At 38.6% G+C, this 20,305-nt stretch overlaps 2 protein-coding genes across 2 annotated transcripts in view; one reads left to right on the forward strand and one right to left on the reverse strand.

Moving 5' to 3' along the window:
* Positions 1-8,028, forward strand: part of RFC1 (replication factor C subunit 1) — a 71,383-nt gene extending 63,355 nt beyond the window's left edge. Inside the window, exons 22-25 of the mRNA XM_044912749.1 lie at positions 555-700; positions 3,932-4,145; positions 5,494-5,685; positions 6,673-8,028. Coding sequence (XP_044768684.1) covers positions 555-700; positions 3,932-4,145; positions 5,494-5,685; positions 6,673-6,756 — 636 coding nt within the window. The 3' untranslated portion in view covers positions 6,757-8,028. The remainder of the gene's footprint in view (positions 1-554; positions 701-3,931; positions 4,146-5,493; positions 5,686-6,672) is intronic.
* A 1,349-nt stretch (positions 8,029-9,377) lies between these two features.
* Positions 9,378-20,305, reverse strand: part of WDR19 (WD repeat domain 19) — a 98,555-nt gene continuing 87,627 nt past the window's right edge. Inside the window, exons 35-37 of the mRNA XM_021701610.1 lie at positions 19,597-19,673; positions 19,186-19,310; positions 9,378-9,621 (exon numbers count right to left, since the gene is read on the reverse strand). Coding sequence (XP_021557285.1) covers positions 19,199-19,310; positions 19,597-19,673 — 189 coding nt within the window. The 3' untranslated portion in view covers positions 9,378-9,621; positions 19,186-19,198. The remainder of the gene's footprint in view (positions 9,622-19,185; positions 19,311-19,596; positions 19,674-20,305) is intronic.

Raw genomic sequence — 20,305 nt, forward strand, 5'->3', positions numbered from 1 at the left:
TACCTGTGCTATCAATAGTTTATGTTAAAGACAATCATGTTCCTCTTTTTTTTTTTAAGATTTTATTTATTTATTTGACAGAGAGAGAGATAGCGAGAGCAGGAACACAAGCAGGGGGAGTGGGAGAGGGAGAAGCAGGCTTCCTGCCAAGCAGGGAGCCCGATGTAGGGCTCGATCCCAGGAACCTGGGATCATGACCTGAGCCGAAGGCAGATGCTTAACGACTGAGCCACCCAGGCATCCCAGTCGTATTCCTTTTAAAGTCTTTTCTGCATCATGCAGTAACTGGTATGTTGGGATCAGTTGGTTGAGGAGGCCGAACTGCCAGATGATCTCTCTGCGGGCTATAACATGTATTGGACTGATAATGTTGTTTTCTCCGGGAGTGGTTTCCCATACTGACAGATGAGAGACAGGGAAAGGGGTGATGCCCTGGAATTAGGTACCTGGGACAGTGTTGCTTCATTTGCTCCAGACTCTTTGGAAGCCAACAGCTGTGTAGGAAGCAACTTTGTACTGAATTCAAATTGTGGACGGCAATTGATTTTTTTCAGGCCATTTATGCCAGTGTTCTTCCTGGAGAGTTAATGAGGGGGTACATGACTCAGTTTCCTACCTTCCCAAGCTGGTTGGGGAAGCACTCATCTACCGGCAAACATGATCGTATTGTACAGGACCTAGCACTGCACATGAGTCTTAGGTAAGTGGTATTAGTCCATGTGTGGCATTTTATCAGTGTAGTGTATTTATTTAACCACTGTCCAGTGAGGATAGCATAAGTCAAAAGATTTGTGTTTCAGTTTTGATTTTTTTTTTTTTAAAGATTTTTATTTATTTATTTGACAGAGAGAGGCACAGCGAGAGAGGGAACACAAGCAGGGGGAGTGGGAGAGGGGGAAGCAGGCTTCCCACCGAGCAGGGAGCCTGATGTGGGGCTTGATCCCAGGACCCTGAGATGATGACCTGAGCCGGAGGCAGACGCTTAACGACTGAGCCACCCAGGCGCCTCTCAGTTTTGATTTTATTGCGAACTAGATAAATGATCCTGGATAAGTTCCTTATATTTTGTGGGCCTGAGTTTTATTATCTGTAATTAGTATAATACTTGTTTTGTCACTTAAAAGTATACTTTGGAGAATAAGCCCAGTTGGTAGATGTGCCATAACTTTAAGATAAATTTTAAAGCTATGTAAATCTGAGGTAGGGCTACTATTTATCATGACTATGCCTGTTACTAGTAGGCATACATAATGTCTCAGCTTCCAAATAATTTAATAGGAAAAAGGGGACTATTTAAATAGTCCTAGTAGGATACTAGGTTATGGTACCTATCCTAGTAGTAAACTGACCTAGTCATTTAGGGTAGGGGACACAGTTTAGCATATAACAGTAGGAGGCAGACATGCAGATGACTGAAAATCAATGTGCCTGGAGAAGTTTAATGAAGTCCAAAAATTCTTGTTATTTGGTACAATTTGTTAAAGTTTAGAAACTTAGAAAATGTGCATGCGCATAAATATTAAGTGAACTTTAGGAATTTATTTTTAACCACGAAGAACTACTTGAGCAGTCTTACTTCTCTTTCTGATCTCTGGAGGGAATGTTAACGTTGGTCCACTCTTAACTTTTTTCTGAAGCTGAACTGAAATGGTTCCTTTCTTCTTCCTGTAGAATTCTACTTCCTACTGTGGTCCCTCTTCTTAGCCTATGGCATGGGTCTTTTTTTGCCACTCTTGTAATCGTTTCCTATTGTTGCTGTAACAAATTACCAAAACTTAATGGTTTAAAATAACACAAATTTATTGCCACCTTAAGATGCAAAGAATGTCCTGGATTATATGGGCAGGCCCAGTGTAATTATAAGGATCTTTACCCAAAAAAAAAGTGTGTGGGGGGGGAGGCAGCCATATCAAGTCAGAGAGAAAGAGATTTTAAGATGTTACATTGTTGGCTTTGAAGATGGGAAAAAAGACCATGAGCCAAGGGATGTCCATGGCCTCTAGAAATTAGAAAGGGTTGCATTTCCCACTGCTCTTCTCATTACTCAAGTGGGAGGCCTGGCTTTGAGCTCTTTTCCTATTCCTTGCCCTCTGTTTTTTAAAAAGGTGATGTATCCCTGTGCCCTAGGAGTATCCGCCTTTGACTCCCCCACCCTTCATGTAGATTGTGAGCACTGGACTTCCACTTTGTTTTGTGGCTGTGCTTTTGTGTATCCGTCCCCTTCTCCCATTAGACCGAACATTTCTGGTGGTAGGAACTGAGGCCTACCCATCCAGCATATAAAATTGGTTGGTAAATGTTCCCTAATGAATCACACACAGGACATTGTCATCATCAAAGGATCTATAGTGAATTTCACAATTTTTAAAGTAAATTAGGACCTTCCTATTTAACTTTTTTTTTTTTTGAAGATTTTATTTATTTATTTGATAGAGAGATAGCGAGAGCAGGAACGACAAGCAGGGGGAGTGGGAGGAGGAGAAGCAGGCTTCCCGCCGAGCAAGGAGCCCAATGCAGGGCTCGATCCCAGGACCCCAGGATCATGACCTGAGCTGAAGGCAGACACTTAATGACTGAGCCACCCAGGCGCCCCCCTATTTAACTTTTTAACCCTGATTAAGTCATTGAACTTTTGGAAGTGCGATTTTATCATTAGTTCTTGTTGGGGTTATAGATGCCTTTGAGAATCTGAAAGCTCTTTGATCTTTATTATTCCCAAATGTGCGAATGCACAAACAATGCTAGGGGAATTACAGATTTCTGAGGTTAAGAACCCTTGATTTAGGAACACTAGATACCTTTAGACTTTTCTAGAGTTGAATTCTCTGTGATTTGGAGTAAAAGATAACAGTAATGTAACAAAATATAAGAGAATACTTTTGAAAAAGTTTCATGATTTTCTTAGGCACTGTGGCTTAGGGCTCATACTTGTCTTTAAGTACTAATTGTGCTTGATGATAGAAGACTGAATCTAGAGGAAATGGGTGAATTTAAAATAAGGGTTTTTTTGGATTCTTTGCCTAGGTAGTAAAACAGTTGGGGGCAGGGTTCTAGATTTCTAATCAAGAGAACTGTTCAGACTCAGTTACCTGAAGGCAAGAGCAGGACCCATTAATAATTTTAACATTTTCATGGGTTCTGAAGCCTAACAGCTTTTGAGGTTTCTCGTTTGGATTATGCACGCATATAATTGCCTCATTTGATGATGGAGGCAGCTGGATTGGAAAGATTTAGATTGGTGGCATTTTGTTCTGTTCATCTATTTTCTGTCTTTGAGTGACAGTATTTAAGCACGCGAGAGAAAGTCATTTCATGATAACATTGTAGTTCTCAGCAGACTTTTTCCTGAAGCCTTCCCCTCACGAGTGTGGACTACCTTGTGATTGTGCAGGGACATTTTCTGCAGTTTTCTTAGTTTGGGGAAAGCCCTGCTCTAGAACTAAAGATTTCAGAGTAACCCTATTAGGAAATATGAGGGAAATATTCATATATAATTTTGTATGTTATAATCAGATCAAAAGGTATTGCAGACCGTCATGTAGTAAGTAGCAGTGGAACTTGAGGTAGGAAATCTCACTGCCTTTTACTGATGCTTTTAATATTTGGAACTAGGAATGAGTAATCTTTGGCTATATTAAGTATGAGCACATAGAAATCCTGTTGTTGCCCAGGCCTTGAGAGTAGGTTGCAAGTAGAACCTACATTTGTGTTTTTCATTCACTGATCCAGAGAAGTAGAAAATTCATTCCCTTTGAGCACACTGGTGTGTGTCCATCATCCTGATGGTGTAGTGCTAGGCTTTCTCTACCAGCTGTTAAATAGTAGACATTACATTGGGCATTATTAAAAGTGGATTGAACTTCACACTATGACTTGAGTTGGTGGTAGTTTTCCACTGACTACAGTTATGTCTCTTTTGTTTTGGTTTAAGAACTTATTCCAGCAAAAGGACTGTAAACATGGATTATCTGTCCCATGTAAGGGATGCACTTGTACAGCCCTTGACCTCACAAGGGGTAGAAGGAGTACAGGACGTTATTGCTCTTATGGACACCTACTACTTGATGAAAGAAGACTTTGAGAATATCATGGAAATTAGCAGCTGGGGAGGCAAATCTAGTCCCTTCTCCAAGCTGGACCCCAAGGTAAATTGTGTAACTCACTGGTTCTCTGTCACTTTGTGATTACAAGTTTGTAGTAGGAGTATTTCAGAGATGTTGTAGGTGCTTTAAAAAGGTTTAATTTTTTCCCCTTAAATGCTTTTTGCTTCTTATGGCCTATGCTTTCCAAAGATACTATTTGAGTGCAGTATTAAGAATGGACTTCTGGATTTGACCTTAACGATTTGTAGTTTTATCATTGCTTTATGTTGAGTGGAAAAGCAAGACATGAAATCTGAGAAGCCAGTATATGAATGTATTCCATGTAAAGTCGGGTGGATGAGCCTGGGGAAGTAAGTCAGGTGGTGGTAATACATTATGAGAAGAAAGATGTGTTTATTGGCTGAGGATTTTTATACTTTTTCTCAGTCTGCCTAATCTGTGAACTTAGTATTTATTATAGTTGGACAATTTACTATGTAATAATGTATTCCCTACTTTCTTTATATAATGAGCATGAAAAAACTAAAATGACATAACATGGATCTGTAATATCCAGTACCTCACACTCTGCCTGTTTCTTTGGTGCTGTTTTATTTTATTTATTTATTTTTTAAAGATTTTATTTATTTATTTGACAGAGACACAGCGAGAGGGAACACAAGCAGGGGGAGAGGGAGAAGCAGGCTTCCGGAACACAGGGCAGGGAGCCCAATGCAGGGCTCGATCCTAGGACCGTGGGATCATGACCTGAGCCGAAGGCAGACGCTTAACAACTGAGCCACCCAGGCCCCCCACTTTGGTGCTGTTTTAGAAGATATATTCTCTATGGCTTACCTTCTCTAGAATTTTGATCTGACTTTATGGTTATGGGTAAATTCTCTCATGAGAGACTTCCATTGTTAGAATTCAAGGACTAATTCTACAATTATGTTTAGAAGCTTCAAGTTAAGGCTTTCAAGTTACTTAGTATTTTGAATTAACCATTTTATGATAAAGGTAATTTATTTTGTAGTAATTAAAGGCCAAGTTTAACTTGTACCTTATTGTAAGTCTTTTTTGATTTATTGATTCACTATGCTTCTCACTTTGTAGGACTGTGGGATGTACTAAATAGGCAAAAATGATGAGCTAAAGTTTTTTTTTTTTTTTTTTCCTGCCTAATGTTCCCAAATACTAGTTCTTATTTTTGAGTCATGGGCTCTATTAAGAATGTCATGAAAAACATAGAACTTCTCCGTAGAAAAATGTATATAAGTACACTTACATGTACATGCGTAAATATTTCACAGAATATTTCAAGGATCTTGCAGGATCTCACAAAACCTTTGGTTTAAAATTAGGATTGTTTGGCACTTATTTTTAACAGCCTCTTTCTATTCCTTTCCTATAGGTGAAAGCAGCCTTCACAAGAACTTACAATAAGGAAGTCCACCTTACTCCATATTCACTTCAGGCAGTAAAGACACCCAGACACAGCACAGGCCCAGCACTGGATTCTGAATACAATGAAGAGTTAAATGAAGATGACTCTCAATCTGATGAGAAAGACCAAGACTCTGTGGAAACTGATGCAATGATCAAGGTAGTATTTTAAGCTACAGACAGGAAATGCCATGATATTCCCTTGGTAGTTTATCTTTTCTTGTGTACAGCTCGCCTTCTGAAATTATTCAGGGCCTGTTTTTAAGTTTTTACGTTCATCACATTGAGGGTAGAGAAGGTATAGATTTTATTCTTATAAATAGCTGCTTATAATAGTGGAAGAAGGCAAGAAAATAGGCCATCATATGATGGTCATATGCTGTTAGAAGAAGTACCAGTTTTATTTGGTCATTCGTGTGTGCTTTACCATAGACACATATTTTTACAGTTTAATTAAGAAAAACATTTTCAGTGAAACTCTTTCTTCTGTAATTTGTGTTTTGCTATAGCCATTGAACTGCCTATAGAAATTTCTCAGATTGAAACAATCTTGTCTTGTGCTAGGAGAGATTAAAACCATTTATGGTACCAGCCTACTGTTTACCTTTGGCTAAGGCAAAGGAATCTAGTCTGTGTTCTCTTCTTTCCTTAGTGTGTGTCATTCTTGTCCCTCATTTCTGTTTTGTATATGCAAGGTAGGAAAAGTGGCCTTCTGCAGTGTAGCTCTCTAGTCTTGTGTAGACATAAGAGGTTGTCTCGCTCTCTCCCCTTCTCAAACCGAACGTGTTTAGATCTCTAATCGGAAACTGAAAGAAAAGGAAATTCTTCATTAAAACATTACCTTACTAGTAAATTATCTCCTGCTCATTTTTTCTTTCCTAAATATACCTATCTCCTAAATCCAAGAAACTATGCCTGGGGAACGTGTCTTAGTTCTAGATTCTGAATAGCTTTTCTGTAGTTAAAGGCTCCAACTAGCCCAGTTGTTCCTTGAAAGTAAGCTCATCTGGAGTGGTGGTAGGTGAAGATGTTTGCAACCTTTCTATTACGTTGCAGGTAAAGATCTGCTTTATTGTAGAAATTGACTTATTTCATTGCCTCATAAATACAGCTATTAACTATTTTGTGCATTCTTCTCTCCCAACAGAAAAAGACAAAATCTTCAAAGCCTTCAAAATCAGAAAAAGATAAGGAGTCCAGAAAAGGAAAAGGAAAAAGTTCAAAGAAATGAAATGAAACTGTTTTTCACTACTGACAGCCACTTTTTACTCACCCCGTTGACCCGTCTAGCTTGTCTAGATAATGCCTTGTTTTTTCCAAAGGAATCATATTTTAGCATAATGGGGCAACTCAGTGGTCCCATTATAAATAAACGGTGGTACAGCTAGAGGGATGTAACCAGTAGGCTAACATACACCTCTTATAGAGGTTGATAGGACTGCTTGGGTCCTCCACTGTCCCCTGTCAATCTAATTAGATTGTGCTTCATATTGACTGTGTATAATCAGAAACTACATGTGAGCTTTGGAGTCAGATTTTAGTTAACAGTAATATGCCTGGGAACATTGGTACTAAGGCAACTTTTGTAGGCTTAAGAATTTATCCCAATGGCCTTTATAGGACCGATGCCGATTTTTTTTAAAAAGGTAGTTACTATTATGTGGTGAAATTTTGTAAATAAATCATAATACAAAACAGTCACCACCTAGAACTGGTGTTCTTTGTATATTGTCAAATATCTTACAAAATATAAATCAGGAATAAACATGTTCCACATGACACATGTGCAAATTCTTAAAAATGTCATCTTGTACAGTAAAATAGTATGTTGGTATATTACATTCCTTATTAGTTTGCAAATGATTGGGTAAAAAACTAACTCTTCCTCACTAACCAGTTGTGTGAAGCAGAACTTTGGCCGTTAGTCAGAACTCTCATTCCCAACTTGATTACCTCTATGAGTGCCAGCCATATCTCTGTTGTGAACAGCATGTCATGGACAGGCCTCTGTGGCATCACTGGAGGGGATGGGCGGCTGTTAAAGGATTGCCACATTTTTAGCCTTCCAGAGTCTCAACTCATCAGTTTCAAACCAGTAGGGTCTAGGTCAGGTCAGAATCTTAGTCTCACTCTGACTTGGGACAAAGTGAATGCTGGCTTTTGTTTGCCTCTGGGAGCTCTGGTTCTGCCCTGTGACTGATTCCACAAACTGTACTGGAATTTTAGATTGTCCCTGTAACTGTACTTGCTGAGTGGCTCTGAGGCTGTGGAAGTAGCCTGGAATTTAGCTGTCTAGCTGTTTTGAAATTTTGTCAGGAAATGTTCAGAGGTATGTGCTAAAAGGAATGTAAAATTAGGATACTATTTCCTCCCTTTAAGTAATTGACAGTATTGTTTGGGAGGTGAGACATGAAGTTCTTGAGACATTTAAAGTGTACTTACCAGTGTGAAAAATGTCTTTCATGTAGACTAAGTTCATTATGGGAATAAAATGTTGCCTTCAGTCTTGCCCCTCTCTTTGTTAAAGCCCAGCTCGAAACTTCTGCTTCAGTGAAGATCTCCTTGATTGACGACTGCCTCACCTCACCAGTGGGGTGAGCATGGCTTTCTTTCGCATATTCTTCTGTTTCTATTGCTTTTTGATACGGAAGTCATGTCTGCCTACTTGTTTTTTATTCGCCAGGAAAGGGAGTGTAATCTTCTTGCAGCCAGAACAATGAATATGAGTTTACTTGTAAGTTATGATTTTGTTAATACTTCTACATACTCTGTGATTGATTGGCATAATCAATATATAAGATAAATAACTTTTAGAGTTAGAGGTTATAAATACGCTCTTTAAAACAGGAGGACAACATGGATCTGCTGGAGCTACGTGATGGCCACGTGTCTTTGCAGAATAAAACTGCATACTTCTTTTGACATCCATTGTGTCTTGGCCATTTTGGAAGCTGTAACAAACTACTGTGCTTTATCCTTCATCCTGTTAAGTTTTTGTGGTCCATTATTGCAGCAACATTATTTGGCCTCTTGAAGTTATTAACAAGGAGCAGTGTTGTATGTACTGGGAGGAGTATCTTCCTAAATAAGTTCTGGTGTAATTATGCTTATTAGTGAATGTTTAAAGCCCATAACTCCCCAGATATGACGTGCTTTACTCTCACAGATCCCAAGTGGCTATGGCTCCTATTCCTATAACTTTACAACATCCCTCCAGTGATAAGGGGAAACAAGAGGATGATCGGTGGTTTAATGATAATGACTTGTATCACTTAGTAAAGCCAAGGCCTCTGGCCTATTCTCTAGCCAGGCTTTGTGGGAGGAAGATCAGATCATAAAGTTGGAGGCATCATGTATGTGGATACTTGGATGTGATAAAACATTATTGTCCCTTGGGTACTACCATAGGCTTGCAGGTACCTTTGTAATACTCAGGATGCTGGTGGCTATGCTGTTAACATTCAGAGTTAGGCTATTTGCCTCATTTCTGCCAGCTGCTCAGACTTTGGTGACATTGGCTTTGGCTGACAAGGAAGCATATACTGATGTAGGAAAAATGGGGGTGTGTGTGATATGGGGAAGATTCTGGAAAATGTACATCTTCAGGGGAAATCAAATGATTTAATTTTGTGAAAGGAATTAACAACTCAGGAGATAGCGTGTGGTTTATAGTTTCATTCTTTCAAATTGGTGTTGTTATTCTAAGACTGATTGTGCTAAACTTCTCATTTCAAACTTTTAAGTGTTAATGTCTGTGCTGCCCAGACTTCACAATGCTGTCTCCCTTTTTCTATCTCCAAATCCAGGAAAACATTACAAATATCTAATCAACAATTTTATTTTAAAGGAGATATTTCAAAATATAAAAGTTATCAAAAAGTTGAATATTTACAGTTACATCATAGGCTACTATTAACAGTGTAGAGCATAGAATATGTAAGACTTTGAAGAGGAACTCTACAAAGTATAACAAACAGCAAGGCTATATGTCACTGTTTTGCCACTCTACAATGGCAACTGTATCTTTTTTCTGTATCCAGAAGCCACCAGGAGTAGAAACTTGGCCTCCTGTGGAATCTTTTCAGCAGGAACATATCTAGAAAAGACAAAAAAAAAAAGCCCCCACATCTTAAGTAACTGGCAGGCACTAATAAAGCCAAGCTATACTAAAGAAGTTTTTGCTCATTTCTGGAATGTGGAGCAGGATGACTATTCAAGTTAGAAACCTCTGGTCTGTAATCAGTATTGAGTTTAAATCTGAAAGTGTACATGTGAACTGTTAAACTGTTATAAAGTGAGGGTGATGATAATAGCCACTTTACTGGTAAGAATGGGAAAATGCAAGGTAAGTGCTCAGCAGTCTATGAAGATTTTCCTGAAACTGAATGGTCATTAATGGTTCCTTCTCTAAAAGGAGTCAGTGAACAGTAGCCTCAACTAATATTCATTGTACAATAAGACATTTATAGTGACTTTTTATAGTCACAATTGTAGCATAATCATAACTTCCATATAGGAACCATGGGACTAAGCCTCTACTTTAACGCAGGAATAGTGTGGAGAGAGTCTATGTTAAAAACATAAGATCCTCCTTTGGTGGAATTGCAGAGTATCCTCCTGCAGATAATAGTTACAAACTCAGGACAAAATATAACTATTCAAAGGCATTGGAAGAGCAACCAAAAGCTGGTAGAGATTGGAAAGGTGTAAACTCTTGAAAGAAGAGAAGTCCACTGGGTAAGATTCATCTTCATATGTGTTTGCACCTGAGGGTAAGTCCATGAGGACAGTGAAGTCATAGTCTTACTAGCTCAGAGAGAGAATAGAGTTGGGCTTGCCAGAACTACTGAAATGATAGGGATAATATCCCGAAAATCTGCATATAAACTCCATGTAAACCCTTGAACTTCACAGGCTTAGAAGAGACTTTTATGCTGGACTAGAAGAAGCACAGTTCCACATTTAAGGGAATGCCATGTGTTAGAAAACTGAGGGCTGCTTCTAGGATCTGAGGGCCCCGGTACTCTCGTGGTAAGAATGGAATTCACCAACAGGCTGGACAAGAGTCTCACATTAGATTGCAGCTCCAACCACCTTGGAGCCTTTTGAGATCCTGAACAGAAGACTCTGCTAAGCCATGCCTATATTACTGATCCACAGAAATTGTGAGATAGATAGGTTCTGGTTCAAGATGGCAATGTAGGAAGATCCTGAACTACCTCTTCCCATGGACGCAGTGCATCTACAGCTACATATGGAACAAGTCCCTCTGAAAGAGATCCAGAAACTAGCTGAGCAACTGCTGCATATCAGGTGAAAAAGAAAAAACCCACATCAAAAACAGGTAGGAGAGGGTGAGAAAATTTTGCCATATACTCCCCCCCCCCCCCCCCAATGGAGACACACAACCAGGAGGGAATTGAACAACTCCTAGCTTCTCCCTGAGGAGTGAAGGGTTTGGACCCCCCATCTGATGCCCTGACTTTTAAGACTTCCACCTGAGAGATGGGCCTCCAAAACCTCTAGCTTTAAAAGGCAACGGGCCTTGTATCCATGAGAACTAAAAGGATATGGCAAACTAAAAAACAGTTCAAAATGAGATCACATGGACCCACAGTGGCTAATCCCCCAGGGCCCAGCTCAGAGGTAGCAGACTGAAGTGCAACCAGTCTATGTGAAAAAGGCCTATTAAAAGCTTTGGCTTGAGGGGCAGGCTTCTAATTTAACACATACTTAGGGGCCAGCTGGCACCATCTTTGTGTTCTTCCTCTGCCTTGTGCCAGGTGGCTCTCTCAAAAAGGAGCTTGTGCGCAAGTCTGGCACTCCAGTTTCTGCTGCCACCCAGGGGACACCCCTTAATCACCTAACTCTGGTGGCCATCAGGGTTTTACGTTTGCAAGTCCCAACTGGACTGTCACAAACAGAAACCATTCTTAACCAGCTAGTCTTCCAGGCCATAATGCAGAGGCTGCAGACAGAAATGGCTGGTCTTTATGAAAGGGGCTTATTTGCTTAATTTAATAACTGTGGCCTGAAGGTTCGCCTTCCAATCAGCCTGCATCTAGGTGCTGACTGAGATTCCCCCTTCAGGATACTGACAGGTCTTGGGAGCAACTAAGAAGGAAGAACCAGGGTAGTGTTGAATGGTTAGGCTCATTTCCTACATGCAGCCACTCCTTCAAGACTGGGAGAGGTGGCTGTCTTAGCTAATGTGTAGAAACCAACACAGAGTCAATGAAAATGAGGAAACAGAGGAATATGTTCCAAACAAACAGGTAAAACCTCAGAAAAAGACCGTAATGAAATGGAGGTAAGTGATTTACATGATAAAGAGTTTACAGTAATGGTCATAAAAACAATTCATTAACAAAGTGAAGAAAGTACTAAACAAATCACAGACTTGAAGAATACAACCACTGAACTGGATAATACAATAAAAAGGCTCAATAGCAGAATAAATGAACAGAAAGGATCAATGAAACTGAAGACAGGTCCATGGAACTCAGCTAATCAGCACAGCAAAAAGATAAAAGCATGAAAAGAAGTGATTACAGTTTAAGGGATTTATGGGATAACATCAACCAATATTCACATTATAAGGGTCCTAAAAGAGAGGAGTGAGTCTGAAAATTTCCCTAACTTGGGGAAGGAAACAGACATCCAGATCCAGGAAACTCAGAGTTCCAAGCAAGATGAACCCAAAGAGACCCACACCAAGACACATTATAATTAAATTGCCAAAAGCGAAAGGAGAGAAGCAACTTGTTACATACAAGGGAACCCCTGTAAGACCATCAGCAACTTTTTCAGTAGAAACCTTTGCAGACGAGAAGACAGTGGCATGACATAAACTGCTGTGAAAGAAAAGAAATGCTAACCAAGAATATTCTACCTGGCAGTGTTGTCCTTCGGAATTGAAAGACAGTTTTCCAGACAAGGAAGACCTGAGGAGTTCATCAGCGCTAGACCAGCCTTAGGAAATGTTAAAGGTGCTTCTTTAAGCTGGAAGTGCTGGTTAATAAGAGGAAAACATATGAAAGTATAAATCTGAATGCTTAAAGGTTAATATATAAGTTCAGAATAATCTTGTTGTAATGGTGGTGGGTTAATCACTTACAAAAGTAATAAAAATAAGCATCATGACAGTAATGGACACCCAAGATGCAGAGATACAAACTATGACAGCAAAAACAATGGGGAGTAAAAATGTAGAGCCTCAGAACTTATCAACTTAAAATAGGTTGAATATAATCCTCATGGTAACCACAAAACAAAAATCTACAGTAGATACACGAAAAATAAAAGGGATCTAAGCATACCCCTATAGAAAGTCGTTAAATCAAAAAGAAGAAAGGAACAATGGACTTACTGCCATTTTTATTGTTTTCTGGCTATTTTGTAAGTCCATATCTGTCAATAATTACTTTAAATGCAAATTGCTAAATCCTTTGATCAAGAGTGGCTGAAGGGATTAAAAAACAATATCCATCTATCCTGATGCTGACAAGAGACTCAGTTTTAAGGACACAGACTGAAAATAAAGGAATGGGAAGGATATTCCAGGCTAATGGAAATCAAGAGAAGGCTGGAATAACTTTACTTATACCAGACAAAAAAGATTTTAAAACAGACTGTAATAGACAAAAGGTCATTATACAATGAAAAAAGGTCAACACAAAAATGGATATAACATTTGTAAGTATGCACCCAACATAGAAACATCTAAAGATATAAAGCAAAAATTAAGGTCTAAAAAATAACAATATAGTAAGAGTAGGGGACAGACAGTGGATAAATCATCCAGACAGGAAATCAATATAAGGAAACACCGCACTTAACAGACATTTACAGTGCATTTCATCCAAAAGCAGTATATACAGACTTAAGCACACATGAAACATTCTCGAGGACAGATCATAGGTTAGGCTATGAAAACAAGTCAAATTTAGGAAGACTGAACATCTTTTCTAACCACAGTGGTATGGAACTAGAAGTCATAAGAAGAAAACTGGAAAATTCAAAAATATGTGGAGATTCAACAACATGGTATGGAACAACCAGTGGGTCAGAGAAGAAATCAAAAGAAAAAATATCTTGAGACAAATGAAAATGGAAAGACAATATTGAGACAAATGGAAAGACAATATACCAAAACTTAAGGGATGCGGTGAAAGCAGTTTTTTTTTTTTTAAGATTTTATTTATTTATCTGAGAGAGAGCTTGAGAGGGGGAGGGTCAGAGGGAGAAGGAGACCTCCCACTGAGCAGGGAGCCCGATGTGGGACTCAATCCCGGGACTCCAGGATCATGACCTGAGCCGAAGGCAGTTGCTTAACCAACTGAGCCACCCAGGCGCCCAACAAAAGCAGTTTTAAGAGGGAAGCTCATAGCAATTAATGCCTACATCAAGAAACAAGAAGGATCTCAAGGTAAACATAACTAACTTTATACCTCAAGGAACCAGAAAGAACAAGCTAAGCTAAAGTTAATAGAAGGAAGAAAATAACAAAGAGCAGAAATAAAGGAAAGAGACTAAAAAGACAATAAAAAACAGCAATAAAAAAGAGCTGGTTAAAGAAAATAGATAAACCTTTTGCTAGACTCACCAAGAGAAAAGGACTCAGAAATGAAAGAGGAGATATTAAATGGATTACACAAATACAAAAGATCATAAAAGACTACTATGAACTACTACACACCGACAAATGAAACAACTTAGAAAAGAAATGGAATATTCCTAGAAACATATAACCTTACAAGACTGAATCATGAAGAAACAGAAAATCTGAGCAGACCAATTACTAGAAAGGAGGCTGAAGTAATCAAAAAACCTCCCAGCAAACAAAAGTCTAAGACAAGATGGCTTCACTGGTGAATTTTACCAACATTTAAAGCATTCAAACCAATCCTTCTCAAACTCTTCCAAAAAATAGAAGAGGAGGGAACCCTTCCAAACTCATTTTATGTGCCAGCATTAGTTGGCTACCAAAACCAGACAAGGATACCACAATAAAGAAAGTAATAGGCCAATATTCCTGATGAACATTGATGCAAAAATCCTAAGCAATCTATTAGCAAACTGGATTCAAAAATATGTTAAAAGGATCATACACCACGATCAACTGGGATTTATTCCAGGGATGCAAGGATAGTTTAGCATCTACAAACCAATCAGTGTGATATACCACATTAAGAAAATGAAGAATAAAAATCATATGATCAGTTAGTAGATACAGAAAAAGCATTTTAACAGTATTCAACATCCACTGATGTTAAAAAGCTTCACCAAAGTGGGTATAGAGGGAACATACCTCAGCATAATAAAGGCCATATAGAAGCCCATAGCTATCATCCTTCTCAGTGGTTAAAAGCTTAAAAGCATTTCTTCTAAGATCAGAAAGAAGATAAGGACCCCTACTCTTGCCACTTTTAATTAAACATAGTACTTGAAGTCCTAGCCAGAGCAGTTACGCAAGAAAAAGAAAGAAAAGGCATACAAATTGGAAAGGAAGAAGTGTCACTATTTGCAGATGACATGGTATATATAGAAAACCCTAAAGACCACTAAAAAACTGTTAAAGCCTAATAAATGAGTTCAGTGAAGTTTCAGGATACAAAATCAATATATAAAAATCTCTTGCACTTCTATACACTAATAATGAACTATCAGAGATTAAGAAAACAATCCCACTTAAAACTGCTTAAAAAAAGAATGAAATACTTATGTGTAAATATAACCAAGGAGGTGAAAGACCTGTACACTGAAAACTGTAAGACATTGGTGAAAGAAATTAAAGACAAATAGATATTCTGTGGTCACAGATTGGAAGAATCAAAACTGTTAAAGTGTCCATACTACCCAAAACAATCTACAGATTCAGTGCAGTTTCTATCAGTTTCCAATGATATTTTTTCACAAAAATAGAATAAACAATCTTAATGTTTGTATGGAACCACAAAAGATCCTGATTAGCTAAAGCAATCTTGAGAAAGAAGAACACAACTGGAGGCACATTTCCTGAAACTATATTACACAGCTATAGTAATCAAAACAGTATGGTATTGGCGTAAAAACAGTCACATAGTAGACAGTAGATGTGAAGATCAGTGGAACAGAATAGAGAGCTCAGAAATAAACCTATGTATATATGGTCAATTAATTTGTGACAGAGGAGTCAGGAATATATAATGGAGAAAGGAGAGTCTCTGTAATAAGTGGTGTTGGGAAAACTGGACCACTAGCTCACACCATACACAAAAATCAACTCAAAATGTATTAAAAACTTGAACAGAAGACCTGAAAGCATAAAACTACTAGAAGAAAATATAGGGGGTAATAAGCTCCTTGACATATTTGACACCAAAAGCAAAGGCGGCAAGGCAGCAAAGCAGATGTAAACAAGTGAGACTATCTTAACTACAAAAAACTTCTGCATAACAAAAGAAACCACCAACAAAATGAAAGGGCAGCACATGGATTGGGAGAAAATATTTGCAAATCATAGATCTGATAAAGGGTTAATATAAAGAACTCATACAGTTCAGTAGAAAAAAAGCCACTTAAAAATGGGCATAGGATCTGAATAGAAATTTTTCCAAACAAGATACACAGATGGTCAACAGGTACATGAAAGGGTGCTGCTAAACATCACAGGTTATCAGGGAAATGTAAATCAAAACCACAATGATGTATCACCTCACACCTGTTCAAATGGCTATTACCAAAATGACAAGAAATCACAAGTGTTGGGAAGGATGTGGAGGTGCCTTGGGCACTGCTAGGGATGCAAACTGGTGCAGCAACAGTGAAAAACAGTATAGAGGTTCCTCAAAAAATTAAAAATAGAATTACCATGTGGTCCAGCTGTTCCACTGTTGGGTATTTATCTGAAAAACAAAATCACTATCTTGAAAAGATACCCCTATGTTCATTTTGGCATTATTTACAATAGCCAAGATTAGGAAACAACCGTAAGTGTCCATCTACACTGGATAAAGAAAATGGCACGTGTGTATGCATGCATGCACATAAACACAGGAATATTATTCAGCCATAAAAAAAGAAGGAAATACTGCCATTTGCAACAACATGGATGGACCCTGAGGGGGGGGCACTATGGTAAGTGAGATTAGAGAAAGACAAAATACTGTATAGTCTGACTTATGTGTATGAAAAAAATGGAATTCATGGATACAGAGAACAATTTGTTGCCAGAGGCCTGGGGTGGGGAGTGGGTGGAATGGATGAAGGTGCTCAAAAGGTACAAGGTCATAAGTCTGGGGGATATAAGGTACCGCATGTTAACTATAGTTAACCATATTATATATTTGGAAGTTACTAAGAGATTTAAAAGTTCTCATTAACAAAAATTTGTACCTCTGTGTGGTGTGGATGTTAACTCACTGTGGTAATCATTTCTGTATATATAACCATTATGTTATACACCAAAAACAACTGATGTCAACTATCAATAAAAAAATTGACATCGTTAATGTATATTATTTTAAGATGCTAAATTTATGATAATGTTATACAGCAACAGGAAAACGAAACGAATCCCAATCATAATTTGAGCAAGCTTTAAAAATAGAATTTGACAAGCTGATTCTGAAATTTTATAGGGAGATGGAAAGGATTAAGAGTAGTCAAAACAATCTTGGAAAAAAATGACAACATTGGAGGATCCACAGTACCTGACTTTTAGATATACTAGAAAGCCACAGTAACCAAGACAGTGTAGTATTGAAATAGGGGACAAATACATCAATGGAAAAGAAGAGAGTCCAGAAATAGATCAGTATTTAAAACCTCATTGGTTTTCAACAAAAGCACCCAAGCAATTCAGTGAGGAAAGAAAATACTTTTCAACAAATGGTATCGGAAGACTGGATATCCAGTTGGGGCAGGGGAGAATGTTAGTCCTCGTCTCACAATGTAAACAAAAATAATTTCAAAATGGATCGCAGATCTAGAGCTTCTAAAAGAAAACATATTAGAATATGCTTGGGAGTTGTTAGTAGGCAAATATTTTTTTAGACAGGATACAATAACCATAAAACTTAAAAATGTATAAATTATAAATTCCATCAAAATCTCATCAAAAGATACCATTAAGGAGAAGAATTGGGAAGCCACAGAAAGAGAAAATATTTGCAAAATATATCTGACAGACCTGTATCTAGAAAATACAAATAGAAGTTTTACAACTCAGTAACAAAAAGACAACCCAGTAACAATGGGGAAAGAACAGTCTTCAGCAAAAGGTACTGGGACATGTACATGGCAAAAGAAGGAAAGTTGGATCCCTAAACTCACACCATACACAAAAATTAAATGGATCAAAGATGTAAATGTAAGAGCAACAACTATAAAACTCTTTAAGATGGGACTCCAAAAGCACAAGTAACCAAAGGGGGGAAAAAACAGGGAAAAAAAGATAAACTGGACTTCATTAAAATAAAAATATTTACGTCAAAGGATACTATCAAGAAAGTAAAAAATCATTCCACAGGATGAGAGAAGATATTTGCAAGTCATGTATCTGATAAAACACTGGTGTCTAGGGTCTGTTAAGAATTCTTATAACTATAAAAAGACAAATTACCCAGTTAAAAAATGGGTTAAAGGACTTGGATAGACAGTTCTCCAAAGAAGATACACAATGACCAACAAGCATGTGAAAAGATGTTCCATATCCTTTGTCATTAGGAAAATGGGAAATCAAAACCACAAATGAGATACCACTTCACACCTACTAGAATGATTATAAACAAAAAGACAAGTGTTGATGAGGATGTGGGGAAACCCGAGCCTTCATATGCTGCTGGTGGGAATGTAAGAGCGTGCAGGTGCTATGGAAAGCAATGTGGACCAGCAAGGACCGGCAAAGAGGCTAGGGGGGCTGCCCCACAGTGAGCAGAGGCGGCGGCTGACGCTCTTTGTTTTTGCACATGCGATAAAAAGCTCCCGGACGGTTTATGAAGGAACTCGATACACTGCAGGCAGACTGAGAGGACTTGCCCATGGACTGGGTGACAGGGGTGAGGGTGAGATGAGTCACAGATAATGACCGGGCTTCCCCCCAGACCAGCGGCTTGAACGGAGCGGCTCCTGACTGAGGCAGGTGGTGAGAAAACCTAGAGTGGCGTTTTAACCAGGTGAGGGGAGATGCCGTGGCAGGGACTAAGCTCCCTGCCTCCCTTTGCAGTATGTGTGGCCATGGGAAAATTCTTGCCAGTGGAATGCAAATGGAAGGGGTGTGTGCAGCTTCCACGTGACATGAATGAGACTTGGAAAGAAAAAGGGATTTCTCAAATCTGTGGATGCCAAAAGTTTTATAATATATTCTGAACTTTAAAAAACTCCACTGTTCCTAGCTGGCTCTAGTTTTAATGGACTGATTAAAAAGAAGCCCTTGTGATTTGATAAAATACATTATAGTTGGAATCCTTGATGCTGCTTGGCCAAAAGGCCTTTGTCACCGTGGAGACAGTACGACTAGCATTTTTAAAGGACATCGACGGTTTGTTGTCAGATTCTTCAAATCTGACCGAGTTACATGATGCACAAAAAGGGGCCACTGCCAATGCAAAGTGTAAAACGCTGTCTACTCTGTGGCCCCTTGGGCCCTGGGAAGGAGAGTAGATGGTCTGGGACTTACCTGCACAGGCCACTCACTGCTCCACCTCTGTTCGCAGGTACTGGGTACAGTCCGAGATTTTTTTCAGTTGAGCAAAGTTTAATCTTTCTGAACACATAGGACATGTGCTTTCAGTGTTTAACATGCTGTTTGGGGAGGGAAAGGCAGAGTAGATTAAATATATACTATTCCTTTAGCTTTGGGTTATTCTAACGTGAAAAACGATTCCTGTCTACACCTCCTTAGTACATATTCATCACGCAATTTAAGAATTAGGAATATTCAGTCTCATGCAAGATCCTCTTTAAGGATAATGGTCTCAAAGGTCAAGAAGGTTTGGGTCCTGAATAAGGAGATCTCAAAAGAGGGGTTGAATGAAAGGCCTATTTTTGGGTAAATCTGTGTGACTGAATGAAACAAATGCACACTTACATCTTAAATTCTGAGTACAGAGCAGGGAAGTCGCAATGTGGACACACAGTCCAATCATCCTTCAACATGTGTCGACCCTGGAAACAGTACATTTAAGAGTAAAATTCATCATTTAAAAAATTCCTGCCATTATTCAATTATAATAAATGTATTAAAATTAAAAGCCAAGACCTCTAAATTAGGTGAGCAACTGACTAGAAAGAGATGGCATCAAACAGACTGAAGCCAGATTTCATTTATCACATTCATGTATAAAGAATAGTCTTCAATTTTGTGACATCATTACCTAAATTTATTTCCCTTTAAAATAAAGTTTATGTTAGCCTAGTGATTAATGAATAATCTGGTATCTAAAATTTTCTAATGGGGGCACGTGGATGGCTCAGTCAGTTGAGTGTCTGACTCTTGATTTTGGCTCAGGTCATGATCTCAGGGTCGTGGGATCGAGCCCTGTGAACCCTGTGTTGGGCTTCATGCTCGGCATTGAGTCTGCTTGTCCCTCTCCTTCTGCTCCTGCCCCTGCTCCCCCCAACTCATGCCGTACTCTCTTTCAAATAAAATAAAATTTTTAAAAAATTTTTCTACTAGGTCTTAAGATTAATAATAAAAACCACCACTTATTCAGTATGCCAGGTAGTACACTAAGGCTTCACACATGTTCTGTCATCAACCTGCGGTTTATCTCAATAGTCAGGCATTGTTATGTTTG

Source organism: Neomonachus schauinslandi, chromosome 2, assembly GCF_002201575.2.
Source record: "Neomonachus schauinslandi chromosome 2, ASM220157v2, whole genome shotgun sequence".
NCBI lineage: Eukaryota > Metazoa > Chordata > Mammalia > Carnivora > Phocidae > Neomonachus > Neomonachus schauinslandi.